Raw genomic sequence first — 27,947 nt, forward strand, 5'->3', positions numbered from 1 at the left:
CATCAGGGAAGAAGGCAGGTGAACAAATCCCCACCCCACCCCGAAATATCAAGGCGCACAGAGACAAGGGTACCTGGCAGCATATTAGAAAACAGCTTATGTTACAACAAAAACCCTATAAAAACATTCATTCCAGCAAAAGCCTCCAGGGCTGGAAGGTGAGGTGAAAAGGTTCAAAGCACATGGATGGTCCAGATCTGGGATGCCCTGTCCTCATCCGGCTCCCATAGCACCACGTGGTCCCGGTCGTAGCCCCGGCCTCCTGGGGGTGGGATGGGGATTAAAAGATAGGGAGATAGTCAGAGAGAGCTGGGACTCCATGGCTCTCAGTCCCCTCAGGAGCCCTCTTCCCCGTACATCCCACCTTACCCTTCACATCCAGGATCTGGCCTTCGAACATCTGGCTGCAGATGTGGCCGGATTCACTGATGCTCCACGTCTGGCGCGGCAGGCGGCTCTCGGCCCACAGCACCACCTTGGAGCCTGGGCTAGGGGGTCCAATTACCTGCAGGCTCATGGTGGGGGCCATCTGAGGCCCCAGGAGGTCATCAGGCATTGTTCCTCCCCACAGGGACTCTACTGTACCCAAGAAACCCTAGACACATCTGCTCCAAATCCTGGCTCTTAGGGACTGTGGCCCTGGGCAAATCTCTTAATCCTCCTCAGCTTCAGTTTCCTTGGGGATGGAAATCCCCAAATGCTGGCTTTTGCAAGGGTTCAGCATGAGAAAACATAAAAGGGTTGGAAAGAAAAATATTAACTCCTCCAGGAATCCTTCCATGACTGGCTTTCAAAGCCTAGGCTTTAGCATCAGACAAATCTCTACACATTTACTGGCTGTGTGACTTTCAGCAAATTACCTAACCTCTCTGTGCTCTGGTTTCCTCACCTGTAAAATGGGGAATATAAAAAGACCTGCCCCATGCTACTCTAGACTAAAGATTATAGGAGGCATTTGTGTGAAGAACTCAGTGCAGAGCCTGGCACGTGATCAGCCATCTCTCTCATTCTAAGTAAAAGACAAAACCTCTCAATGGTCTATAAATACCTACAGTCCCCATAACCTTTCTGGCCTCATCTCCTGCTACCTCCCCCTCACTCAACTCACTCTAGCCACCCAGCTAGCCTTGCTAGCCCAGAGCAATCCCAGGCATGTTCCTTCCTAGGGCCTTTGCACTGGCTGTTCTCTCTGCCTGGAACACTCTTCCCTCAGATATCTGCACGGCTGCCTCCCTCAAATGTCATCTTCTCAGGAAAGGCTCCCATATCATACCTGATACTTCCTATGCTCCCTTTTTTTTGAGACAGAGTCTCCCTCTGTTGCCCAGGCTAGTGTGCGGTGGTGTGATCATAGCTTACCACAGCCTCAATCTCCTGGGCTCACGCAATCCTCCCACCTCAGCCTCCTGAGTAGCTGGGACTACAGGTGCATGCCACCATGTCCGGCTAGTGTTTTTACTTTTTGTGGAGATGGCGTCTTATTATGCTGCCCAGGCTGGTCTTGAACTCCTGAGCTCAAGAGATCCTCCTGCCTCACTCAGCCTCTCACAGTGCTGTGATTACAGGCGTGAGCCACCGCGCCTGGCCTATTCTCCTTTCATGATTTATCTTCCTCTATTGAACTTTCATCATCTAAGACACTAAGATATTCTGCCCATTTAAGTTATTTCTGTATGGCCGGGCGCAGTGGCTCATGCCTGTAATCCCAGCACTTTGGGAGGCCGAGGCGGGTGGACCACAAGGTCAGGAGATCGAGACCATCCTGGCTAACATGGTGAAACCCTGTCTCTACTAAAAATACAAAAACTTAGCCAGGCCTGGTGGCGGGCACCTGTAGTCCCAGCTACTCGGGAGGCTGAGGCAAGAGAATGGCGTGAACCCGGGAGGCGGAGCTTGCAGTGAGCCGAGATCGTGCCACTGCACTCCAGCCTGGGCGATAGAGCAAGACTCCATCTCAAAAAAAAAAAAAAAGTTATTTCTGTCTATCTCTCCCCACTAGGATGTAAGCTTCAGGAGGGTAGGTGCTAATTCTGTCTATAACTGCTATATCCCCAGCATCTAGAACAGAGCCTGGCACATAGTAGGTGCTCAAGAAATGTGTGTGGAGTAAATCTACCTTTTTTCTTATTTTTATTTTTATTTATTTATTTATTTTTGAGATCAGGTCTTGTGCTGTTACCAAGGCTGGAGTGCAATGGCGCAACCCTGGCTCACTGCAGCCTCTAACTCCTGGGCTCAAGCCTCCCACCTCAGCCTCTTGAGTACCTGGGACTACAGGCATGCACCGCTACACCCAGTTAATTTTTTCTTTGGCCTCAAACTCCTGTCCTCTCCTGTCCAAAGCAATCCTCCTGCCTCGGCCTTCCAAAGTGTTGGGATTATAGGCATGAGCCACCATGCCTGGCCAAATCTACCATTATTAATAGGGCTCAAGTTCTGTCATAGGCATCAGAGCTGGGAGGTCCCTTAGAAGCACCCAGTTCATTGCTCTTGTTTTTGCAGACTGAGGCCCAGAGAAGAGCATGACTTGCCCAGGGGGCACAGTCTGCACTCTCCCCTCCCCAGGGTCCTGGCTTCTGTGTGCGTCCCTCTGTGTTCCTGATTGGGATTGGACTCCTCAGCGTGGACCCACAAATGCCTAGGGCCAGGGTGTCCCTGTCCCAGCCCCTGTATCAGTACCTGGTTCTTCAGCAGCCCATCCTCGTAGTACCAGATGCAGCTACCTCCCGCTCGGGGGTCGGAGACCACCACACGGCCTGCCTTCATGTCCTCCACATGGTCCGGCACTGCCAGGAATCCCCCCAGTGCTGCATTCCAGAGGCGGAAATAAACCCGGTGCTGGTGGCAGAAAGAGGCTGAGAGTCAGGGGTGCCAGGGAGGGATGACCTGGGCCCCCAATACCCTCAACTCTGGACTCTCCAGTATCAGGCTCCCAAGCCCTCCTTCCTGTCCCCAAACTTTCCTTGACTCTGTTTCTAAGTCAACGCTTTTTTACACACACATATGGAGAGCACATGTATCACACACACACACACACAGTTTCGTGGTCGTAGAGATACCCACAGATGTGTACAGAGGGACAAACTGACAGATACACCTCTGGTCCACACGGTGGCAAAGAAGTTCACAGAAGACACAGACACATGGATACACGCAGCCATCCAACTCAGATGTTCTAACCACAGATCCATGCAGTCTACTCCATACCAGGCAGCTCTGCTTGCTACAAGGATGGATGTGTGTGGGCATACAGATGTGCACACATACTTACAGAAAGAAATGCACACACACCTGTGTTGAAGAGGGTTCCTGACAGGGTGGACACTGGACTGTCAGACATCAGACACGGCTCTGCCATAAATCAGCTGGAGCTCTTAGATGGTAGTGAAAGTAATAATAGTAGTAACAATAATCACAGCTAACATTTGTTGAGAGCTGACTCACTCAAGCACTGTTCTAAGGGTTTTACCTACATTACCTTCAGTCCTCAAAACAGACCCATGACACATGTTATCCTCATTTTAAAGATGAGGAAACGAAGGTCTAAGGAGGTACTGTACTTGCCCAAGATTGCAGAGCAAATCCGTGTCCACTTCTCTGGGCCTTTATTTCCCCATCTGTAAAATGTGAGGGGTGGAGATAATCTCCAAGATTTCTCCCAGCAATGATGTTATGAGTCTTGAATACAAGGACTATACAAATATCCCTATACAAAGATACACACACTGTCAATGGTGTCACAAGTACAAGTATGCGCAGTCATAAATGTACACCCGGCCGGGCGCAGAGGCTCACGCCTGTAATCCCAGCACTTTGGGAGGCTGAGGCGAGTGGATCACCTGAGGTCAGGAGTTCGAGATCAGCCTGGCCAACATGGCAAACATATTTGTCTCTACCAAAAATACAAAAAAAATTAGCCGGGTGTGGTGGCACACGCCTGTACTCCCAGCTACTCGGGAGGCTGAGGCAGGAGAATCTCTTGAACCCGGGAGATGAAGGTTGCAGTGAGCTGAGATCATGCCACTGCACTCCAGCCTGGGTGACCGAGTAGGACTCCGTCTCAAAAATAAATTAATTAATACAAATAAAACAATGACTGTACTCCCACAGATACACACACACACACACACACACACACGTCATCACCAGAGCACACAGAGGCATGGACACAAATAACCTGATGGGCACAGAAATACCCTCAAATGGGAACATGCAAGCGCACATACATACACACACAGCCCATGGCCTTACCATTTATCTGCACATGTGCATTAACGATACTGATGTTCAGACATGAAGGCACGGACGTACAGAAACATATGCAGGCAGTGCTTCCCCAGGTGAGGTATGCTAACTACCAGTGGGTGGTCCATGAGATCACTTTCAGTCCCATGTGGATCAACTTTTTTTTTTTTTTGAAACAGAGTCTCGCTCTGTTGCCCAGGCTGGAGTGCAGTGGCCGGATCTCAGCTCACTGCAAGCTTCGCCTCCTGGGTTCACGCCATTCTCCTGCCTCAGCCTCCCGAGTAGCTGGAACTACAGGCGCCCGCCACCTCGCCCGGCTAGTTGTTTGTATTTTTTAGTAGAGACGGGGTTTCACCGTGTTAGCCAGGATGGTCTCAATCTCCTGACCTCATGATCCGCCCGTCTCAGCCTCCCAAAGTGCTGGGATTACAGGCTTGAGCCACCGCGCCCGGCCAACTTTTTTTTTTTTTTGAGACAGGGTCTTACTCTGTCACCCAGGCTGGAGTGCCAGTGGAGCCATCATGGCTCACTGCAGCCTCAAACTCCCGGGCTCAGGTGATCCTCCCACCTCAGCCTCCCAAGTAGCTGGGACTATAGCACAGGCCATCACACCTAGCTCATTTCTTTTGTAATTTTTGTAGAGGAACATGGGGTCTTGCCATCTTGCCCAGGCTGGTCTGGAACTCCTGGGCTCAAGCAACCCTCCCTCCTCAGCCTCCCAAAGTGATGAAATTACAGGCGTGACCCCCACACCCAGCCTATAACTCATTTTTGAAAAATTAATGGTAATGTATTTATTACGTCTATTAAAAAAAATCAGGCCGGGCACAGTGGCTCAGGCCTGTAATCCCAGCACTTTGGGAGGCCAAGACGGGTGGATCATGAGGTCAGGAAATCGAGACCATCCTGGCTAACACGGTGAAACCCCATCTCTACTAAAAATACAAAAAAAATTAGCCATGCGTGGTGGCGGGCGCCTGTAGTCCCAGCTACTCGGGAGGCTGAGGTAGGAGCATAGCGTGAACCCGGGAGGCAGAGCTTGCAGTGAGCTGAGATCGTGCCACTGCACTCCAGCCTGGGCGATAGAGCGAGACTCCATCTCAAAAAAAAAAAAGAAAGAAAGAAAAAATCATATATACACATGAAACTCATGACTTTATAGATATCATTCCTTACGACAAGGGTAAAGTAAAAAAAAAATGTGAGGCTGGGCACGGTGGCTCAAGCCTGTAATCCCGGCACATTGGGAGGCTGAGACGGGCGGATCACGAGGTCAGGAGATCGAGACCATCCTGGCTAACCCGGTGAAACCCCGTCTCTACTAAAAAAAAAAATTACAAAAAAAAAAATGTGATTTTTTTTTTCTTTTTCCTCTTCTGGGGATGTTGTCTAGAGACACTCAGAATGTTCCAGCATTTGACATATTGTTGTTATAGGTTTTCCTATGGTACAGCCTCTAACAAAACTAGGCAGTCCCGAGCCCCTGGTAATAGAATTGTTGACCTTTATACCAACAAAGTTGGGAAAGCACCAAAATCTGCTTGTGGCGTGTGCCCAGGCAGACTTCAAGGGGTTCATGCCGTGAGTTTCTAAAGTACTTATGAGATTGTCCCAAACAAAAAACATGTCAGGAGGGCCTATGGCGGTTCCATGTGTGCTAAATGTGTTTGTGACAGGATCAAGCCTGCTGGCCTTACGCAGCAGCTGAAAATCATTATGAAAGTGTTGAAGGCACAAGCACAGACTCAGAAAGCTAAATAAACATTGGGCTGGGGCTAGGCACAGTGGTTCATGCCTGTAATCCCAGCACATTGGGACGCCGAGGCAGGTGGATCACTTGAGGTCAGGAGTTCGAGACCAGCCTGGCCAACATGATGAAAACCCATCTCTACTAAAAATACAAAAATTAGCTGGGCACAGTGGCTTATGCCTGTAATCCTAGCACTTTGGGAGGCTGAAGTGGGCAGATCACAAGATCAGGAGTTTGAGACCAACCTGGCCAACACAGTGAAACCCTGTTTCTACTAAAAATACAAAAAATTAGCCGGGTATGGTGGTAGGCACCTGTAATCCCGGCTACTTGGGAGTCTGAGGCAGGAGAATTGCTTGAACCCGGGGGCAGAGGTTGCAGTGAGCCGAGATCATGCCATTGCACTCCAGCCCAGGCAACAGTGTGAGATTCCATCTCGAAACACAAAAAACAAAAACTAAAAAATCCCCCAAAATTAGCCAGTTGTGGTAGCACATGCTTGTAATCCCAGCTACTTGGGAGGATGAGGTAGGAGAATCACTTGAACCTGGGAGGTAGAGGTTGCAGTGAACCGAGATTGTGCGATTGCACTCCAACCTGCAACCTGGGCAACAAAAGCAAAACTCCATCTTAAAAAAAAAAAAAAGGGCTAGGCATGGTGGCTCATGTCTGTAATCCCAGCACATTGGGACACGGAGGCAGGTGGATCACTTGAGGTCAGGAGTTCGAGACCAGCCTGACCAACATGGTGAAACCCTGCCTCTACTAAAAATACAAAAATTAGCTGAGCGTGGTGGCACGTGCCTGTGGTCCCAGTTACTTGGGAGGCTGAGGCACAAGAATCACTTAAACCTGGGAGGTGGAGGTTGCAGTGAGCCAAGATGTTGCCACAGCACTCCAGTCTTTGTGACAGAGCAAGACTCTGTCTCAAAAAAAAAAAAAAAAAAAAAAAAAAGCTTTTTTGAGAAATAAAAATTAATTAAAAGACTTTTAAAAAGAGAGTTAATCTAGAGAAAAATATTAAGTAGACAATAGCTCAAGAGGAATGACGATGTGGCAAAAATTGTGACAAAAGTACACAAATGCTGTGTTTGGGAAACACACAGCTAGACACTCATCCAGAAAGGCCTGCCCAGACACGCTCAGCCCCAGACATGCTCAGCGCCAGCCACGCTACCCACCTGCTTGATGGGGTAGAGGGAGCCCACCCTCTGGGTGCCGCTGTAGGTCAGCCAGTTGGTGATCTCGCAGCTTCCCACCAGCCACTGGCGGCCCCGGAAGTCACTGTGTTCACATAGCACCCAACTGGGCCCAGCAGGTGTCAGGGACACAGAGAAGAGCACAGACACACAGACAGACAGGTAGAGGAGGAGACACAGACGTCAAAACGTTCTCCACCTCCTCTTCTCTCATGCAGGGATTCCTCTGCCTGGAATAGGGTTCCCAGGACGGAGAGGGAGGCTGGGAAGTAGATTTGGGGTTTGCAGGGTAAAGTAGGATCCTGAGAAGCCCACCAAGCTGAGGTCTAAGCCCTGAGAGCCAGTGACCCTTCTCAGTCTGCACTTCTCCCTCCTTCCTGGCTTGGAGGGGAGTGGGGCAAAAGTGGGAGGGGAAAGAGGCCAGAGACCCCCAGGATCTCCGTCTTGCCATGACTCATCCCCACCAGCAGCCCCCGCACCCGTGCCTCCCCTCAGCACTCACACGCCCCCCTTGATCCGCACGGACAGCACGTGGTTGTTGAAGCCCTCGGCTTGCAGGCTCCGCACCTCCCTGCTGAGCTCGATCTCCTTCCCCTCGAAGCACTGGAGTCCATACAGGAAAATCGAAGGCTCTGAAAAGTGCTGGGGCCCAGGAGACAGACAAGGGTGAGGCTCTGAGAGCCCAAGTCCCAGACACAGTCCCACAATCCCAGACACCCAGACTCCCAGATCTGTATGTCAGGCCTTCTTCCCTCCTGAGCTCAGTTCTGCAGGGCCACCGACTCTTGGACGCTGGCAGCCGAGTGCCCCCGATTCTCAGAGGCAGTAAGTGCCAGGCTGGGCCCCCAATTTCCCCCTCAAACCTCCTCTCTGGTAAATAGCACTTCTCAGAACTAACCTGGCACTCTGAGCCAGGATGGAAACCTGGGGCTTTTTTTTTTTTTTTTTTTTTTTTTTTGAGATGGAGTCTTGCTCTTATTGCCCAGGCTAGAGTACAGTGGCGCGATATTGGCTCATTGCAACCTCCGCCTCCTGGGTTCAAACAATTCTTCTGCCTCAGCCTTCTGAGTAGCTGCAATTACAGGCACGTGCCACAATGCTCGGCTAATTTTTGTACTTTTAGTAGAGATGGGGTTTCACCATGTTAGCCTGGTTGGTCTCGAACTCCTGACCTCAGGTGATCTGTCCACCTTGGCCTACCAAAGTGCTAGGATTACAGGAGTAATCCTGTAATTACATCACGCCTGGCCTAGATTTTTTTTTTTTTTTTTTTTTTTTTTTTTTTTTTTTTGAGACGGAGTCTCGCTCTGTTGCCCAGGCTGGAGTGCAGTGGTGCAATCACAGCTCACTGTAGCCTCAACTTCCTGGGCTAAAGTGATCCTCCCACCTCAGCCTCCTGAGTAGCTGGGACTCTGCTACCATGCCTAGCTAATTTTTTGTAGAGACAGGGTCTCACCATGTTGCCCAGGCAGGTCTCAAACTCCTAGGCTCAAGTGATCCTCCTGCCTTAGCCTCCCAAAGTGCTAGAATTTATTTACTTAATTTTTTTGAGATGGAGTCTCACTCTGTCACCCAGGCTTGAGTGCAGTGGCGCAATCTCAGCTCACTGTAACCTCTACCTTTAAAGTTCAAGCAATTCTCCTGCTTCAGCCTCCCAAGTAGCTGGGATTATAGGCAAGAGCCACCATGCCCAGCTAATTTTTGTAGAGACGGGGTTTCATCGTGTTGGCCAGGCTAGTCTCGAACTCCTGACCTCATGATCTGCCCGCCTTGGCCTCCCAAAGTGCTAGAACTACAGGCATGAGCCAACACGCACGGCCCAAAGTACTAGAATTATAGGCACAAGCCGCCGCACCTGGCCTCATTCTAGATTTCTCCTTTTCATCTTCATGATAACAATAACAACAATAATACTGATAATAATAGCAGCTCACATTCATCAGGGTTTACTACAGGCCATATTATGCTAAGCACTTTACCTGATCTCATTATAACTCTTCAACAACCCTATAAGGTAGAAGCTATTATCATCCCCCACTTAATAGGGAGGAAACAGGCTGAAGAGGGTAAATCACTTGCTCAGGGACCTAAAGCCGGGCTTCAGAACCAGGTTTATCTGTCTTCAGAGCCCAACATGTAGTTGCAAAGGACTAGGACCCCAGAACCAGCTGCCTGGGGGAGAGCCTGGCTTTGCCTGTTACCAACTATGTGACCTGGAGCCTGTGGCTTAGTTTCCACATCTGGAAAAGGGAGATAATAATGGGAACACACCTCTCAGCGTTGTGGAGAAGATTAAAAAGGTTTAGTATATGTGGCAAGCCATTTTTTTTTCCTTTGAGACAGAGTCTTGTTCTGTCACCCAGGCTGGAGTACAGTGACATTCTCGTGGGTTCAAGCGAATCTCCTGTCTCAGCCTCCCAAGTAGCTGGGATTACAGACATGCACCATCACATCCGGCTAATTTTTGTATTTTTAGTAGAGACAGAGTTTCACCATGTTGGCCAAGCTGGTCTCGAACTCTTTACCTCAGGTAATCCGCCCGCCTCGGCCTCTCAAAGTGCTGGGATTACAGGCATGAGCCACCGCGCCTGGCTGGTGTGAAGCCTTTTAATTTTAAACACCATCTGGCACATACTATGCACTCAGTAAGCATCACCCGTTCTGACTGAGTACTGCCCCCACTGGCCACACAGTCACCAAGTCCTACAGATGCTAGCCCCTTATTGTGGTCACTTCCATCCATCTCTTCCTAGGTGAAGGACATCACAATTCACTCTGGGTCATTGTAGCAGCAACCCCACTGCCTTGCCCCTTCCCATTGGTCTGCGGCAGGCAGGGCCATCTTTTTAGCTGGTCCTATCACTCCTCCCTGCGTGGAACATCACCTTGGCAGCACTGGCCCCTGCCCCACCCAGCCCTGAGTGTTAGTCCCACCATCCCCGCACCACTTCTGTATCTGGATGTACCACTCTGCATGTAATCTTTATGTCTATGGGACCATGGGTTCCTTACAGGCAGGGCTGTGTCCGATTTCTTTCCATGTCCCCAGGTCCTGTCTCAGTGGGTGCTCAATGAAGAGCTAGAAAACTAAACTGGCTTTACAGCCCCAGAGTCAAGGGGACCTAGGGGGGTTCTATAAACACTGGAGTCAACCCCCGCACCAGCACACAAGTTCTGTGTCCAGAACTCCCCCAGCAGCAACTTCCGCTTCCAGGATTGCCTGGAACAGGACATGGAAACTCACCAGGGATACCTTCTGGAGAGAACCCAGGACCGTAGAGGCTAGGCAGCCCATAGCTGTGAGAGTGGGGAACTCGCCCTCAGAGAGAATGTGCTGGTCACCCTTGAAGTTCTTCTCATCAAACAGGATCCAGCTGGGGAAGGGGAAGAAATGAAGGGTATGTGAGCCTACCTGTCCTTGGCCTGCCCAGGTTCCCCTGAGATACAGAAGAGGGAATGAAGACTTGATCATGACCCCCTGTCCCAGGGGAGGTCAAGGATGAACAGGCACTACAGCAGCAGGGAATGAGGTCAGACTTAAGAAAAGACTGAATGAGGCCGGGCGCAGTGGCTCAAGCCTGTAATCCCAGCACTTTGGGAGGCCAAGACGGGCGGATCACGAGGTCAAGAGATGGAGATCATCCTGGCGCACACGGTGAAACCCTGTCTCTACTAAAAAATACAAAAATCTAGCCGGGCGAGGTGGCGGGCGCCTGTAGTCCCAGCTACTCAGGAGGCTGAGGCAGGAGAATAGCGTAAACCCGGGAGGCGGAGCTTACAGTGAGCTGAGATCCGGCCACTGCACTCCAGCCTGGGCGACAGAGCGAGACTCCATCTCAAAAAAAAAAAAAAGAAAAGAAAAGACTGAATGAAATCATACTGCCCCTATGGAGGGGAATTTGGCAATATTAAGCAAAACTCCATGAGTAATTACTCAGCAATCTCATACCTAGGAATCCATCCCAAGGACACCCTTTGAGAACATGAAATAACACATGCAGGAGGCTATTCATTATAGTACTTCAGCAACAGAGAAGGGTGGAAGCAGCCCAGATGTCCATCAATAGTGGATTGGCTGAATAAATTAAGAAAAAGTGGAGTATAATGCAGCAGTTAAGTGGAACGAAACAGAGCTCTTAAAGGGATATAAAGTGATCTCCAAACAGATGAAAAAAGTAGGTGCATAACAGTGTTTATAGCCAACTTCCTTTAAAAAACTGAGATACAGGCCGGGCGCGGTGGCTCAAGCCTGTAATCCCAGCACTTTGGGAGGCCGAGACGGGCGGATCACGAGGTCAGGAGTTCGAGACCATCCTGGCTAACACGGTGAAACCCCGTCTCTACTAAAAAATACAAAAAACTAGCCGGGCGAGGTGGTGGGCGCCTGTAGTCCCGGCTACTCGGGAGGCTGAGGCAGGAGAATGGCGTAAAAACCCGGGAGGCGGAGCTTGCAGTGAGCTGAGATCCGGCCACTGCACTCCACCCTGGGCGACATAGCGAGACTCCGTCTCAAAAAAAAAAAAAAAAAAAAAAAAAAAAAAAAAAACTGAGATACAATTCACATGCCATAAAATTCACACTATGTTGTTGTTGTTGTTGTTGTTGAGATGGAGTTTCGCTATTGTTGCCCAGGCTGGAACGCAATGGCGCGATCTCAGCTCACCGCAACCTCCATCTCCTGGGTTCAAGCAATTCATCAGCCTCCCGAGTAGCTGGGACTACAGGCATGTGCCACCATGCCCAGCTAATTTTGTATTTTTAGTAGAGATGGGGTTTCACCATCTTGGCCAGGCTGGTCTCGAGCTCCTGACCTCAAGTGATCCACCCACCTCGGCCTCCCAGAGCGTCCTCCCACCACACCTGGCCAAAATTCACACTTTTAAAGTGTACAATTTAGTGTTTTTTTATTATATTAACTTGGTTATAGTATGCTCCCTTTTGTGTAAGAAAATGGAGGAGAGGGAAAACAAAATATAAATATTTGGTGTCTATAGTTATATGGAAATTTATGAGTGTATATTTGCTTATATCTTTTTTTTTTTTTTTTTTGAGACGGAGTCTTGCTCGCCCGGCTAGTTTTTTTGTATTTTTTAGTAGAGACGGTGTTTCACCGTGTTAGCCAGAATGGTCTCGATCTCCCAACCTCGTGATCCGCCCGTCTCAGCCTCCCAAAGTGCTGGGATTACAGGCTTGAGCCACCGCGCCCGGCCATATTTGCTTATATCTTAACAACAATAACAAAAAAGCCGGTGGATGAATACACCACACACCAAACAAACAAACAAACAAAAGATTTCTACCAGGGGGAGAGAGGGAAAAAGGTGGCAGGGACAGAGATGAAAGCTGTTGGCTTTGGAATTGTTATAGGCTGAATGTCTGTGTCCTCCCAAAATCATATGCTAAAGCCATAACCCTCAATGTAATGGTATTCAGAGGCGGGGCCTTTTGGAGGTAATTCGGTTTAGGGGTCATGAGGGTGGGACCCATGATGGGATTAGTGTCCTTAAAAGAAGAGGAAGGGGCCGGGTGCAGTGGCTCACGCCTGTAATCCCAACATTTTGGGAAGCCGAGGCGGGCAGATCACCTGAGGTCGGGAGTTCAAGGCCAGCCTGACCAACATGAAGAAACCCCATCTCTACTAAAAATACAAATATCAGCTGGCTGTGGTGGCGCATGCCTGTAATCCCAGGTACTTAGGAGGCTGAGGCAGGAGAATTGCTTGAACCCAGGAGGCAGAGGTTTCAGTGAACTGAGATTGCGCCATTGCACTACAGCCTGGGCAACAAGAGTGAAACTCCACCTCAAAAAAAAAAAAAAAAAAGAAGAGGAAGAGACAGGAGCTCCTACTCTCTCTCTTCACTACATGAGAACACAGTGAGAAGATGGCCTTCTGCAAACCAGGAAGAAAGGCCTCACTGGGGAAGTGAAGTGGCCAGCACCTTGATCTTGAATTTCCTAGTGTCCCGAATTGTGAGAGAATAAATTTCTCTTATTTAAACCACACAAACTATGGTATTTTGTGATAGCAGCCTGAGCTAAGGCAGGAACCACGTAAATATTTCATGTAATAATTATTATTTTAGAGATAAGACCTTACTCTGTTGCGCAGGCTGGAGTGCAGTGCTGTGATCATAGCTCACTGCAGCCTCCAACTTCTGGGCTCAAACAATCCTCCCATCTCAGCCTCCTGAGTAGGTAGTACTACAGGTGCATGACACCACACCCACCTAATTAAAAATTTTTCTGTTGACTTTGGGAGGCCGAGACGTGCGGATCACAAGGTCAGGAGATCGAGACCATCCTGGCTAACATGGTGAAACCCCGTCTCTACTAAAAATACAAAAAAACTAGCCGGGCGAGGTGGCGGGCGCCTGTAGTCCCAGCTACTCGGGAGGCTGAGGCAGGAGAATGGCGTAAACCCGGGAGGCGGAGCTTGCAGTGAGCTGAGATCCGGCCACTGCACTCCAGCCTGGGCGACAGAGCGAGACTCCGTCTCAAAAAAAAAAAAAAAAAAAAAAAAAAAAAAAAAAATTTTTCTGTTGAGACAGGGTCTCCTTATGTTGCCCAGATGGGTCTTGAACTCCTGGACTCCTGCCTCAGCCTCCCAAAGTGCTGGGATTACAGGCATGAGCCACCGTGCCCATGGTGGCTCATGGCATGAGCCACCGTGCCATGGAGCCACCGTGCCCACAGGCAACTATTCATAGGAAAACAGAATTAGGGCCAGGTGCAGTGGTTTACACCTGTAATTCCAACACTTTGGGAGACCAAGAAGGGAGGATTGCTTGAGCCCAGAAGTTTGAAACCAGCCTAAGTAACAAAGTGAGACCCCTATCTCTAGAAAAAAGTAAAAAAATTAGCTGGGCATGGTGGTGTGCACCTATGGTCCCAGCTTCTCAGGAGGCTGAAGCAGGAGGATCCCTTGAGCCCAGGAGGTCAAGGCTGCAGTGAGCTGTGTTCACACCACTGCACTCCAGCCCAAATGGAAAGTGAGACCCTGTCTCAAACAAAAACAAAAATGAATCCAGAAATAGATAAAAATGAAAAGTATTCCTTAAAACTGAAAATCAATTAATGAACCTAACTGTATATTAGGTTGGTGACATAACTACACACACAAAAGTATTATTTCAAATGTGTTTAAGACACAGTAATTTGAACTAATACATAACAAATAGGTTATAGTTGAATATCCTGAGGACAAAAAGAACCACAAGAGGCCAGGCGCGCTGGCTCATGCCTGTAATTCCAGCACTTTGGGAGGCTGAGGGAGGTGGATCACAAGGTCAAGAGTTTGAGACCAGCCTGACCAACATCGTGAAACCCCATCTCTACTAAAAATACAAAAATTAGCTGGGCGTGGTGGTGGGCACCTGTATTCCCAGCTACTTGGAAGGCTGAAGCAGAATTGCTTGAACCCAGGAGGCGGAGGTTGCAGTGAGCCAAGATAGCGCCACTGCACTCCCGTCTGGGCGACAGAGCGAGACTCCATCTCAAAAAAAAAAAAAAAAAAAAAAAAAAAAAAAAACCCACACAGGAAACTCCCAACAGCATTCAGTGGTTTTTACTATTAGTTGTGATATGGGCATTATAACTTTGAAACACCTAGCATGCAGATTTTGGTCTCTAAATACCATTTGCCACTAAAAGGAACCAGCGTTCCATGGCAAATAGCCAATTCTAGATTTGGAGCAAAAAAGAATGTACAAAGTGATCCTGGAGTATCTTATATCAAGAAAATTATCAAAACTACTAGGGTCGCCAGGTGCGGTGGCTCATGCCTGTAATCCCAGCACTTTGGGAGGCCAAGGTGGGCGGATCACCTGAGGTTGATAATTCAAGACCAGCCAGACCCACATGGAGAAACCCCATCTCTACTAAAAATACAAAATTAGCTGGGCTTGGTAGCACATGCCTATAATCCCAGCTACTTGGGAAGGCTGAGGCAGGAGAATCGCTTGAACCTGGGAGGCAGAGGTTGCGATGAGCTGAGATCGCACCATTGCACTCCACCCTGGGCAACAGAGCAAAACTCTGTCTCAAAAACAAAAACAAAAAACAACAACAACAACAACAACAAAAACTACTGGGGTCGGCCGGGCACGGTGGGTGGCTCATGCCTGTAACCCCAGCTCTTTGGAAGTCGGAGGTGGCAGATAGCTTGAGCCCAGGAGTTTGAGATCAGCCTGGCCAACATGACGAAACCTGCCCCAAGGACCTTATTTGGATGCTGAGAAAAACAAGTTAATTTCACAAATGTATTTTTGAGACAATAGGAGAAATCTGAACACGGACTGGGTATTGGGTAATATGAACAAATTGTTATTAATTTTATTAGATGTGATAATGACTTCTGGCTACGTGGGGAAAAAGAGACACACGTTGAAGTGTTTACCCATGAAATTTTACGTTGGGTCAAGGATTTAAAATACTCCACTGAAAATTTAAAAGAGCACACGAATAGAGGAAATAAGATTTATCTTTATATTATACAATCTACAGTTTTCCATTTTCCATTAAAACCTTATTTTATTTTGTTTATTTTAAAATTGAAAGGCGCAAGACAGAACAGCTCATCCCAAGGTAGCCAAAGGAAGGAAATCATTTGAAAGACTCTCCTCCTGCAGCCCCGCCTCTGCCCCAGCGCCCCCAGCCCTTCACCCTTCCACGTCCTCACCTGCCGCCGTGGACTCTGCAGGACTGAGGTCGGAAGGAGGCGGGCAGAGCGGCCTGGTCATCTTCAAAGGAGAAGTGGTCGCCCAGAAAGTCGGGGCGGGAGAAAAGCTGAATCTGGAGGCAGAGAGGGGAGATGAGGGGAAGAAGGGCGATGGAGTAGGGCCGAGAACAGTGGGGAGGGGAGAGGTTTGAAACGAGGGGAGAGACGGGAGCCCAAAGACTCCCTGCGGAGTCCCCGCCTTACCTTTGAGACGAAGTGCAGATCGTGCTCCCCGACCTGAAGGGAGGGGCGGAATTGAGAATTAGGGAGAGTGCCGGCCCCCCGCCTCCGCTCCTCTAGGTTTCAGTACTGCCCACCCCGCGGCCACACCCTCGGCCCGGTCACCTCCCAAGGCCCCGCCCCGAGCGCCCAGGCAGGTCCTCCAGCCCGCTACCTCTGCGTGGGGGCGGGGCGCACCCGAACTCCAGGTCCCGCCACCGGGGAGGCCCCGCCCCCCGCGGCGGCCCCGCCCCCCGCGGCCGGCACGCACCTGTAGGACCGGCTGTAGCGAAGCGAGGGCGCTGTTGCCCGCGCCCCAGTCCTCGCAGTTACGGTACACGCCCTTCTCCAGCACGTACTGTTCTCCGGAGAAGCCCACCTCCTGGTAGGCCACCCACCTGCAGGAAGGACGGGGCGCGGGTCAGCTGGGACAGAGCCTGCACCTCTCCTGGAACCGCCCCCGGCTCACCCGGGCCCAACCCGCTCCCGGAGCCCGGGTCACTTACACGCCGCTGAGCACGTGGATGGCCTGTGTGCTGGGGCCGTGTTGCACCAGCTCCACATCCGGCAATGCCTTGCTCACCTCCACGCCATGCCCCTCGAAGTCCATGGCCTCAAATAGCACGATGGCCGGGTCCCCAAAGTCCTGGGTTCCCAGGGACAGTCAGGTCTTTCCCGCCCACAAACCGAAACCCCTGGGAGTGCCCAGACCCGAGGGTCACAGCCCACCCGGGGAATTAGGGGTGAGGCTGACAGTACGGCCTGGAGAAGAGCAGCAGAGGGAAGAGAGGCTAGACCTCTGGGAACACTTCCAGGGAGAACACAGAGAGGGGGTACAAATTCTTCCCTCCACAAATTGTACTGGGGGAGGGCTGCCTGGGGCCAGGTGGGCCAATTGCCTTTGCTTACCGTCCGGATGACCCGGAGGGAGGTCAGCAACTCGTCATAGCCTCCCCAGTGTGACCAGTCTGGGTATTCCCCCTCCTCCAGCAGATACTGGTGGCCCCGAAAGCCCTCCTTCTCGTAGCCCACCCAGCTGGCAAAAGCAGAAGGACGGACAGGCAGGTTCAGTCATAGAGGCCCATGGATGAATAAGATAGCTGTCCCCACCCCTACGCAGCCCAGGTCACTCCCCACTCCCAAGGGTAAAGGCCAGTGGAGGTGATGAAATGGAAGGAAGGGTCCTGAGTTCTCACCAGCCCCCGAGAACTCTCAGGGACCCCACAGAGGCCAGGTGGGGGCTCTGGCTGTCCTCTGGCTGCTGAAGGTTGTAGATGTCTTGGCTCACTTCCCAGCTGTGGCCCTGAAAGCCGGGGGCCTCATACACCACAGCCTGGGGGAAAACGGGTGTCAGGATGGCAGGGAGTCATCTGGACCCAAACACACAGCCAGCTCAGGAATGGCTCTGCCCAGCATCGGGCCAATGTGGCACCCCCCAGTCCTCCCACCTTCTCACTGAACTCCATCCCCTTACCCGATTCCTGTCTCTACTCTGACCTCTGACCTTCTTACACATCAAAAGCAAGTTCCCAGTGAGCCCATCAGGTCCCATCTCCCTAGACCCAGCTTCTGGCCCCCAGTGCCCTCCTCTCTGGATTTCCTGTCCAGACCATGATAACCAGACACCTGCACCCCACCACCAAAGGCCCTCTTTGGCTCTTAAGCCCAGACTCTTACCCTCGGCTCCCCTGGCTTCTCCACACTTGGGCAGCCCTGCAGAGGAGACAGAGCTGAGACACCAGCCCAGAGATGGGAAAGACAGATGGGGCTGGGGATCTAGGATTTTCTTGATCCTGAGAACCCCAACCCCATGTCTTCCCTCTTCCCCCACCTCTTAGGTTAATCCTCCCTCTCCTTCCACTCCCATTCCCAATAGCAGCTCCCAGGAAGCAGTCTCCAAGGGGTGCTGTTTTAACTTCATCCCCCGTCCCTTCCCACCGACTGCAGGACCATGTTACTTGGGACAAGGGGCAGAGCCTAGACCTCCTGGCCTGTGGGTGTGCCCTGTTCTTTACCAATCTCATGGGCTTCAGGGAGCCCACGCTGGGGTCCGATGTGCCCCAGGCCTCTGAGGTGGGGTACTCTCCAGGTTCCAGGATGTAGGGAGTGTCTTCAAATAATGGTTTGGGGTACAGTAGCCACCTGGGGGAAGGCAGAGAGGCTGCTGCACCTCAGACTTCAAGGGACACAGATTGGCAGGTGGGAGGGAAGGTTTAGAGGGGAAAAGGAGGTTTTCTGGGGAGGCTCCCATCAGTCTCGTATAATCTCTTGCAGTAGCCACATTGGTCTCCCTTCCTCTGACTTTGCCTTCTCTAATTTCACACAACAGCTGGAGCATTTTTCTCTAGCATGCATGGAAAACTGCTTCAGCAACCCCAGTAGTTCCCTGTTAGCCTCACAATAAAACCCAGCTATGCAAAGAGGCTCTGCAATCTGGCCTCCTCCTTCTCCCTGGGACTCAATTCTTCCCACTTGTTGCTCATACCGGCTAGACTGAAAATTTGAAGCTTAACCCTCTCCTCTCTGGGCCTTTGCATGTGTTATTCCCTCTGCCAGATACACTCTTTTCCCCATTCATTCGGTTGACAAATATTTAGAAGCATCTGCTGTGTGCCAGACCCTGCTACAGGCATCAGGGATAGAGCAGTGAACAAACATACAAAATCTCTGCCCTCATGGAGCTTAGATTCTTGGCCAACTCATCCCAATATGGCGTCTCCTCCTCCAGGAAGGTTTCTCTGACTTCCACACTCTGCCTCTCATGGTATGGTGTTTTTCTGTGCTCCCTCACCCCAAAAATCTGAATTGCTATTGTCTGCTTACTTGCCTGACCCCGCCAGTGGACTGAGCACTCCTGAAGGCAAGAACTGGGTTCTGTTACCTCTGTGCCCCCAGCACCCAGCACAGTGAATGTCAAATGAAGAGATTCTAGAATAGACCAGACTCACAGTCCTGCAGAGACAGTGGCAGATGCCACCTGCAGGGGCTTCTCCAGACCCTGGGAATTCTTCAAGGCCTCTCTTAGCTTCACTTGCGCCCCCTTGAGGCCCTCCTCAGAGAAGAGGCTGATTTCCGGGGTCCTGTAGTCCTATGGAAGGAGGGGGGAAATTAAATATATATAAACAGCTGCGTGTGGTGGTTCACGCCTGTAATCCCAGCACTTTGGGAGGCCGAGGTGGGCGGATCACCTGAGGTCAGCAGTTCGAGACCAGCTGACCAACAAGGAGAAACCCAGTCTCTACTAAAAATAAAAAATCAGCTGGGCGTGGTGGTACATGCCTGAAATCCCAGCTACTCGGGAGCCTGAGGCAGGAGAATCGCTTGAACCTCGGAGGCAGAGGTTGCGGTAAGCCAAGATCAAGCCATTGCACTCTAGCCTGGGCAACAAGAATGAAACTCTGTCTCAAAAAGAAAAGAAAAGATATATAAACAGCCCCCTTGGACAACACCCCGCCTCCCCAAGTCCATTTAGCCAGGGCTCCAAATAGCTTCTGGGAAAACCTTTGTGGCCATTCCCCCAGAGACCAGGAAAGTGACTAGGGTGGTCTTTGCAAGGTCAACCAGCCAAGCCTGAGACCAAAGCCCATGCGGGTCCCTTGCTGAACCTTTGGGACCTGGGACTAAAGTTCCTGGGAGACCCTGCAAAGTGCCAGGCCCATAGCCTTACCTCTGGGTAGCCTGACTTCCAGCCTGGTGGGAGGATGGGCAAGATGGACAGTCACTTCCTGAGTTCCAACTTTGACCCCTCCTTTAGGTACGATTCCTGCCTCTGTCCAGACTGGCTTTGCCTGCACCTCATCCCAGGAAGCAGCAGATCCTCTTTGTATTCTGAGTGTTTCTTCCCCACCAGGACCATTTTCATTCACTCACTCATTCATCAAATATGTACGAAGCATCTACTGCATGCAAGGCACTGTGCTAGGTCATGTCCTTCCCTATCTCATTTAGTCCTCCCAGTGGGTGTTATTCATCCAGTCACAGGTAAGGAAAGTGAGGCTCGGAGAAGTTAAGCAATCTGCCCAAGGTCACACAGCTTGTAAGTAGTAGAGCAGTATAGTTTTTGTTCACTGTTGCAACCCAGCATCTCCCATGTGCTTGGCACACAACAGGCACCCAATCAATGCTGAATGAATCAAAGGAATCCAGAAACATCTGACTTCAAAGCCTTTGCTTTTCTCTTGTAGTCATTACCTCCCACATGAAGTTAAATTTATTGTCAGAAGTTCACAATTAATTGTCCGTAAACATTTGCGTGTTTCTGGAGAGGCTTTGTTTCTTTTTTGAGACAGAGTTTCGCTCTTGTTGCCCAGGCTGGAGTGTAGTGGCGTGATCTTGGCTCACCGAAACCTCTGCCTCCTGGGTTCAAGCGATTCTTCTGCCTCAGCCTCCCAAGTAGCTGGGATTACAGGTGCCCGCTACCACGCCAGGCTAATTTTTTGTATTTTTTTTAGAAAAGACAGGGTTTCATCATGTTGGCCAGGCTGGTCTTGAATTCCTGATCTCAGGTGACCCACCTGCCTCAGCCTCCCAAAGTGTTGGGATTACAGGCATGAGCCACCACGCCCAGCCTCTGGAGAGGCTTTGAAAACTGTCCCCTCCTCCTGGGCCACTGTCCTAGTTAAGGCTAATGAGCTCTCATCATCTCCTACCAGGAAGATTGCAACAGCTCTGGACTCAGTTATTCATTCTTTCATTAGAAACAAAAATCAGGCCGGGCGCAGTGGCTCACACCTGTAATCCCAGCACTTTAGGAGGCTGAGATGGGCAGATCACGAGGTCAGGAGATCGAGACCATCCTGGCTAACATGGTGAAACCCCATCTCTACTAAAAATACAAAAAAATTTAGCCGGGCATGGTGGCAGGTGCCTGTGGTACCAGCTACTCAGGAGGCTGAGGCAGGAGAATCGCGTGAACCCGGGAGGTGGAGCTTGCAGTGAGCCGAGATCACGACACTGCGCTCCAGCCTGGGTGACAAAATGAGACTCTGTCTCAAAAAAAAAAAAAAAAAAAAAAGAAAGAAACAAAAATCAAACAAACCAAAAGAACCAAAATGCCTGATAGACACTGCTTTTAGAGTCATTGCTCTTCCTTCTGGTGTCAAGCTTAATTTTGGTAGTTTATTACTATGCTGTGAAAACAATATTGTTGTTTTCACTTTACAAACATGAAATTATTATTATTAATTATTATTGTTATTTTGAGACAGAGTTTCACTCTTGTTGCCCACGCTGGAGTGCAATGGCACGATCTCAGCTCACCACAACCTCCGCTTCCTGAGTTCAAGCGATTCTCCAGCCTCAGCCTCCCGAGTAGCTGGAATTACAGGCACCTGCCACCACACCTGGCTAATTTTTGTATTTTTGGTAGAGACGGGGTTTCACCATGTTGGCCAGGCTGGTCTTGAACTCCTGATCTCAAGTGATGCCCCAACTTGGCCTCCCAAAGTGCTGGGATTGTAGGCGTGAGCCACCGTGCCTGGTCTTTGAAATTATAATGTTAACTTTTCTTTTCTTTTTTTTTTTTTTTTTTTTTTTTTGAGACGGAGTCTCACTCTGTCACCCAGGCTGGAGGCTGTGGCCGGATCTCAGCTCACTGCAAGCTCCGCCTCCCGGGTTCCCGCCATTCTCCTGCCCTCAGCCTCCCGAGTAGTTGGGACTACAGGCGCCCGCCACCTCGCCCGGCTAGTTTTTTGTATTTTTTTAGTAGAGACGGGGTTTCACCGTGTTAGCCAGGATGGTCTCCATCTCCTGACCTCGTGATCTGCCCGTCTCGGCCTCCCAAAGTGCTGGGATTACAGGCTTGAGCCACCGCGCCCGGCCCAATGTTAACTTTTCAAACCACAGAGCCCTTCCTCAAAAATCAGAGGTGCCCCTTGGCTGGAAAGCACAGCCCATCCTGGTCTCCCTCCCTCCAGGATCCCTCTTTTCTCCACCTGGCAGCCAGCCAGTGGGATGTTTATAAATCCCTAGTCTGGTTATATGGCGTCCCTGCTCCAAACCCAATCCTCATAGCCTAGCTTGACTGTAAGTCCTGCAGGGCAGAGAGGGGATCTCCCCGCACTGCCCATTGCCTGGCATCGGTGCCTGGCACATATTAGACATGAGTGAGGATCTGTGAGCAAATGAATGAGCAAACATGCCTGGCACCTCAGGTCTGACTGGGGGCCTGCAAGCTGGCCCCTGGGGGGCAGGTAACCCGAACATCCCCTCCCACCTCGTCTCTGCTGCTCTCTCCCCTTCCTGCTTGAGCATGCACTCAAACTTCCCAAGGCTGCTTTCCCAAGCTGAGCTTGGCCTCTGCCTGGGCTCTGATTCCTCAAGCCAGGCTGCCCATTTCCCAGAATCTCTTTCTTCCCCAGTCAGCTCCATGGTCAGGAATCTACAGACCAGTCCATATGAAGCCCCTCTGCTCGCTACCCCCATAAGATCTCTCCCAGGAATTTCTTTTGAAACGGAGTCTCACTCTGTCACCCAGATTGGAGTGCAGTGGTGCAATCTAGGCTCACTGCAGCCTCCGCCTCCCGGGTTCAAGTAATTCTCCTGTTCAAGTAAGCCTCCCGAGAAGCTGGGATTACAGGCGCATGCCACCACACTCCGCTAATTTTTGTATTTTTAGTAGACACAGGGTTCCACCATGTTGGCCAGGCTGGTCTCCAACTCCTGTCCTCAGCCGATCCACCTGCCTTGGCTTCCCAAAGTGCTGGCATTACAGGCGTGAGTCCTCAGGGATTTCAACTCTAGGCACCGCGAGGCCGTCTCCCACCTGCAAGTCACTCACCCAGACAACCCTCCTTAGGGAGCCGATGCCTTGGGGACTCCACTTTGTCTCTGGGGTTCTGAGTTCCATGTCTCCTTCAGGCAGGACCAGCTTCTGACCCCGGAACTCTGGCTCTTCGTACAGCACCCAGCTGTGGGCACAGAGATTCCAGGGTCACAGATGGGGAGGAGTATGTGCCCAGGGCTGCTGGGTAGCTGATGGGGTTTCTCCCAGGCTGGCCTGGTCACTTCTCACTCCCCTCTGCACCCCCCCGGGTTCACAGCCAGGTGCCCTGCTGGGCACTCCCCACTCACCAGCCTCGAACTACCCTTATGGAGGCTACGGGGGCCCAGCCTGAGGCATCAACAATGTCTCCCCAGACCTCCCTGCCACTGCCTTGGCAGCCAGACTCCGAGAAGACGATCACCTGAGAAGGCACAGAGGGGTCCTCAGGCTCTCACCCCAGGCCCCTGCCTCCTGCTGCCCCCACCCGCTTGCCCCCACAACCCTACCTTTCCAGGCCTGGTGTTCGGCTTGCCCTGGGTCTTTAAGGCTGGGCTCTGAAACGGAGGCAGGTGATAAAGTAAGTCCTGTGGTGTCACCTCTTTCCTGCCTCCCCACAACCTGCCATTCCAAAGATCCCACATCCTCCCTATTGACCTCCACCCCCAAGGAGCTGGTGCATAGAGGATGCTCACACTTGTTCCCAACCCCCAGAGGACTCATCAGCCTGTCCCAGGAGCTGGGTGCTCATCACCCGCCTTCCTCAGCTCCCAGGATCTTGGAGCCCCCATGCCCTTTGGAATCCACAGTACAAACCTCCCACAGTAGGGATAGGGAGATTGAGGCCCAGAGAGATGTGGCTTGCACAGGTCAACTGAACCAGACTTCAGACAGAAGGCTCTGCCCCCAGACTCTGACTCCCAGCACCACTCTCTTCACACCACCCAAGGCCTCACTTACCCACTCCTCTAGGGGCAGGGCACAGGCAAGCTTCTCCGTCAGGGATGGTCTTTCACTGCAAAGCAGGGGCAACTGTCCTGGCACCTTCCTGAGCCCCGGTGCCCCATGGGGCAGCAGGGCAGATAGTTTTGTGCCCAGCGGTTCCGGGGTGGAGGCCTCCTTGGTGGCAGGCACCAGACTGCCGAAAAGAAGGCTGCCTCCGAGACGGGAAGTGGGTCTGGTGCCTCCCTGCAATTCCAACCCCAGCTCTAAGTGGGGGCCCTTGGTTCCTGCTACATGCTTCTTCATCATCTCTAGAGGAGAGCAGGAGACCTGGGTGGGCCTGGCAGGGTGGAGGTCCCAGGAGGGGTTGGGCCCAGCTTTCTCCTGCCTGCGCTGAAGCTTCTCGTCATCACTTAGATAGGGGTTCTCTGGTTCCTCTTCCTCCTCCTCCTCTTTCTCTTCCAGTGAAGGCACCTCCTGGGGGCCGGGGCCCAGCACCCATGGCCCTGGCTGGTCCTCCTCAATGGCAGGCAGTGTGGCATACATGGACAAGTAGGAGGAGCGAGGGGCTCGTGGCAGCCGGTGAGTGCGGAGGATCTCAGGGGGCTCCATGCTCCGCAGGGTATCCAGAAATATCTCCAGGTCAGTGGCCAGGGCCACCTCATCCTCCTCCCTCAATGTCTCTGGGCACATCTTGCCCTCGGTGGAGTCAGAGACAAGCTGGGACTCCGTGCTGGCCTCTGCTCCTGTTGGCACTGGGGCAGGGGTGCCTCCTGGGCTGGGGTACACTCTGTCCACTGAGGAAGATGGGGCAGGGAGAACAGCAGGGTCCTGCACAACCTCTTCCTGGGTGAGAGATGAGATGGGGCTCCCTTCAGAGTCCTGGACCCCCTTGTCCTGTTTGGGGAGTGAGGTGGCAGGAGCAGCTGGGTCTTGAACAGTCTCTTCCTTAGTGAGGGGTGGAGCAAGGCTGCCTGCAATACCCTGGACAGCCTCTTTTTGGATGCTAGGGCTGCCTTCTGGGCCCTGGACAACCTCAGTTGACTTGGGGGATGAGGCAGCAGGAGCACCGGACCCCTGCACCACTTCTTTCTGGGCAGGAGATGAGGTAGCAGGAGCACCAGGGCCCTTCACGACCTCTTTCCCAGTGGGGGACGAGGCAGCAGGAGCACTGGACCCCTGCACCACCTCCTGGGTGGGAGATGAGGCAGCAGGAGCACTGGACCCCTGCACCACCTCCTGGGCAGGAGATGAGGCAGCAGGAGCACCGGGGCCCTTCACGACCTCTTTCCAGGTGGGGGACGAGGCAGCAGGAGCACTGGACCCCTGCACCATCTCCTGGGTGGGAGATGAGGCAGCAGGAGCACCAGGGCCCTTCACAACCTCTTTCCCAGTGGGGGACGAGGCAGCAGGAGCACTGGACCCCTGCACCACCTCCTGGGCAGGAGATGAGGCAGCAGGAGCACCAGGGCCCTTCACGACTTCTTTCCGGGTGGGGGACGAGGCATCAGGGGCACTGGACTCCTGCACCACCTCCTTCTGGGTGGGGGATGAGGCATCAGGAGCACCGGGGCCCTTCACGACCTCTTTCCGGGTGGGGGACGCGGCCGCAGGAGCACCGGGGCCCCACACCACCTCCTTCTGGGTAAAGGTGAGGACAGGGACATTTTCAGAGTTCTGAACAAACTTATTGCTTGGGGACGATGGAGCAGAAAGACCTCCTGGGCTGGGGACATCCTTCCTTCTTATAGAGGATGGAGCAGGAGGTTGTTCAGGGATTGTCACATGCTCCCTCCTCACCATGGGCAGCATGGTGGCAGCAGGGGGGTCCACAAGCCCTTCCCTTTTTATAGGGGGCAGAACAAGGGGAGTGAGCTGGGCCCTGGCGTGAGTGGGCACCACAGGCTGCTTTGCAGGGTGGGCTAGGCTTGGAGAGGGGACATGGGTCTGGAGTCTGGGAGAGGAGGGGACTGATGCTTGACCCTGAGAAGTCTGGAGAGGGAGCTCAGTGGAACTGGGGGCTCCCAGCACCTGCCAGAGCTCACAGGCCCTGGCATCCGGGGCTCTGCCCTGGTCTCGATCTGCACAGGCTGCAGGGACATCCTGATTCTTAGGCAGGTGAGCACTGGCTGGGATGCCTGTAGAGACCAGGCCAGAGCTGTCTTTAAGCTCTGCTGTCCCAGTCTCAGGCAGCTGCCTCAAGGCTGCCCCCACTGTGCTGCCCAGACCTGTGCTTCTCGGCACTCCAGCTGTGGGCCTGGGCAGGTGGCTGGCAGGGGGGCTGTGCCCAGCAGGTACGAGGTTACTTAGCACTTTCACAGCCTGGCTGCGGCTGGGCGAGCCTGGTGGGGAGCCCACAACCACTGGCTGCACCATGCGAGCGACCTGACGGCCCCGTGGCAGGGCCTCGCCTGAGGACATTGGCCTCACAGTCACAGAGCTGCTCACCCGCTGGTCCACATGACCTCTCACCACCGTGGTGGTCCGCACAGTGCGTGTCACTCGGTGTTCCTCGAGGCTCCGGGAGCTCCCACTGGTGAGACCTACACCTGGATGGGGACTTGGCTCTCGGGGCCCAGGCAGGGGAACCAAAAGCTCAGTCCTGGCCATAGCTCCCACACGTGGGGGCTCAGTCCTGGGATCTCGGCGGCTGCCATCACTCTGGTCCACAGCCTCCTTCAGCCTCTGCTCAGGCCTTTTCTCCTTGGGAGGTGGTGTGTACTTCTTGGAAAAGATGGGTCCATGGCTCTGGAAGTTCTTGGAGCCAGCCGTATCCCGAGGGCCCTGGCAATTCACGGTCTCTTCTTCCTGTGTTGCAAAGCCATTGACTCCCTCTCGACGGCTGAACTCAAACATCTCCTTCTGGGGGGCTTCCATCTGGGCCCCTGACACCAGGGACACCTTGTGAAAACCATGTTTGATCTCTTCCTGGGCAGGGGGCCGCTGCCGCCATGTCAGTGTGGCACTTACCACTCGGGCCTTGGCCCGGGCCATGGGCCCACCTGCCTCCTCCATGTGGGGCCCTGGCAACCTGTCTGGAGGTGTCCTTGTCCCACTGTGGTCCAGCTCCCTGCAGAGGAGGAAGAGAGATGAGGGTCAGAGGGTGGTGAGAGTGGCTTCCCAAAGTGCAGAATAACCACCCCTAGCCCAGTCAGGCCAGGAACCTCAGGCAAATCGCTTGGCCTTTCAGGTCATTGCTGTCATCTGTGAAATCGGCATGGTAGTCTCAACTCTGATTTGGTTGATCAGAGCTCCTCATCCATCCCTCTCCCTGACTTTCAGGTGATCTCCTAGGTCAGGGTCCCTCAAAGGTGAAGCTGAGGCCTGAGCCCAGATGGAGAGAAAAGAAAGAAGGCAGAAGGGAAGATGCAGCTGACCTACAGGTCTATGGGGGCGCTGGGACTCTGCCCACAGAGCCCTAGGTCTAGTCCCCCAAGAGCTGAAAACTAGAAAGCTGAAAACGGGGCAAGCGTTGTTCTAACTCTGTTCGGGAAATATGGGCTTTGGCCTCAAACAGAGCTGGGTTCCTTAGTTGCTCACTAGCTGGCCATTTCTCCCCTTCAAGCATCAGGGTCCTCAGCCACAACACTGGAGTCTTGCCAGAGTCCAGTAAGAGAAGCAATGAAACCTCCCCCTGCCTTTTTTGTTTTTTGTTTTTGAGACAGGATCTAGCTCTGTTACCCAGGCGGGAGTGCAGTGGCATGATCATAGCTCACTGCAGCCTTGAACTCCTGGGCTCAAGTGATCCTCCTGCCTCAGCCTCCCAAGTAGTTGGGACTACAGGCACATGCCACCACACCCAAAATACTCGCCTTATAACCTAAAATGCTGGCTCATCAACTTTCTGCTGTCACCTTGGAGATTTGTAACCAAACGTTAGCAGGTGTGCACACGTGTATACGGGCATGAGCACCTGCTGATGGTCTTCAAAGCACAGGGGCAGGTGTAGGTCTAAACGGAGCCTCTCAGAGCTGGGTGCAGTGGCTCACACCTGTAATCCCAGCACTTTGGGAGGCAGAGGCGGGAGGATTGCTTGAGGCCAGCAGTTCTAGACCAGCCTAGGTGACATAACAAGACTCTACAAGTCTCTACAAAAAATTAAAAGAATTAGCCAGC

The 27,947-nt window shown here is 52.3% G+C and overlaps 1 protein-coding gene and 1 pseudogene across 1 annotated transcript; one reads left to right on the plus strand and one right to left on the minus strand.

Annotated features, from left to right (window-relative positions):
- Window positions 1–70: 70 nt before the first annotated feature.
- Window positions 71–26,897, minus strand: CRYBG2 (crystallin beta-gamma domain containing 2). The gene is made up of 20 exons (XM_050793963.1): window positions 25,467–26,897; window positions 23,850–25,415; window positions 23,399–23,446; window positions 23,201–23,313; window positions 22,908–23,037; window positions 19,078–19,217; window positions 18,145–18,271; window positions 17,807–17,842; window positions 17,326–17,462; window positions 17,039–17,165; window positions 16,636–16,775; window positions 16,401–16,527; window positions 16,115–16,147; window positions 15,872–15,984; window positions 10,439–10,568; window positions 7,697–7,836; window positions 7,177–7,300; window positions 2,680–2,838; window positions 370–529; window positions 71–262 (listed from the first exon to the last, which is right to left on the minus strand). The coding sequence occupies exons 1-20, from the start codon at window positions 26,844–26,846 to the stop codon at window positions 174–176; spliced, it is 5,019 nt and encodes a 1,672-aa protein (XP_050649920.1). The 5' UTR covers window positions 26,847–26,897; the 3' UTR covers window positions 71–173.
- LOC126956563 (60S ribosomal protein L34-like) lies at window positions 5,631–6,006 on the plus strand (annotated as a pseudogene).
- Window positions 26,898–27,947: the final 1,050 nt, after the last annotated feature.

Source organism: Macaca thibetana, chromosome 1, assembly GCF_024542745.1.
Source record: "Macaca thibetana thibetana isolate TM-01 chromosome 1, ASM2454274v1, whole genome shotgun sequence".
Lineage (NCBI taxonomy): Eukaryota > Metazoa > Chordata > Mammalia > Primates > Cercopithecidae > Macaca > Macaca thibetana.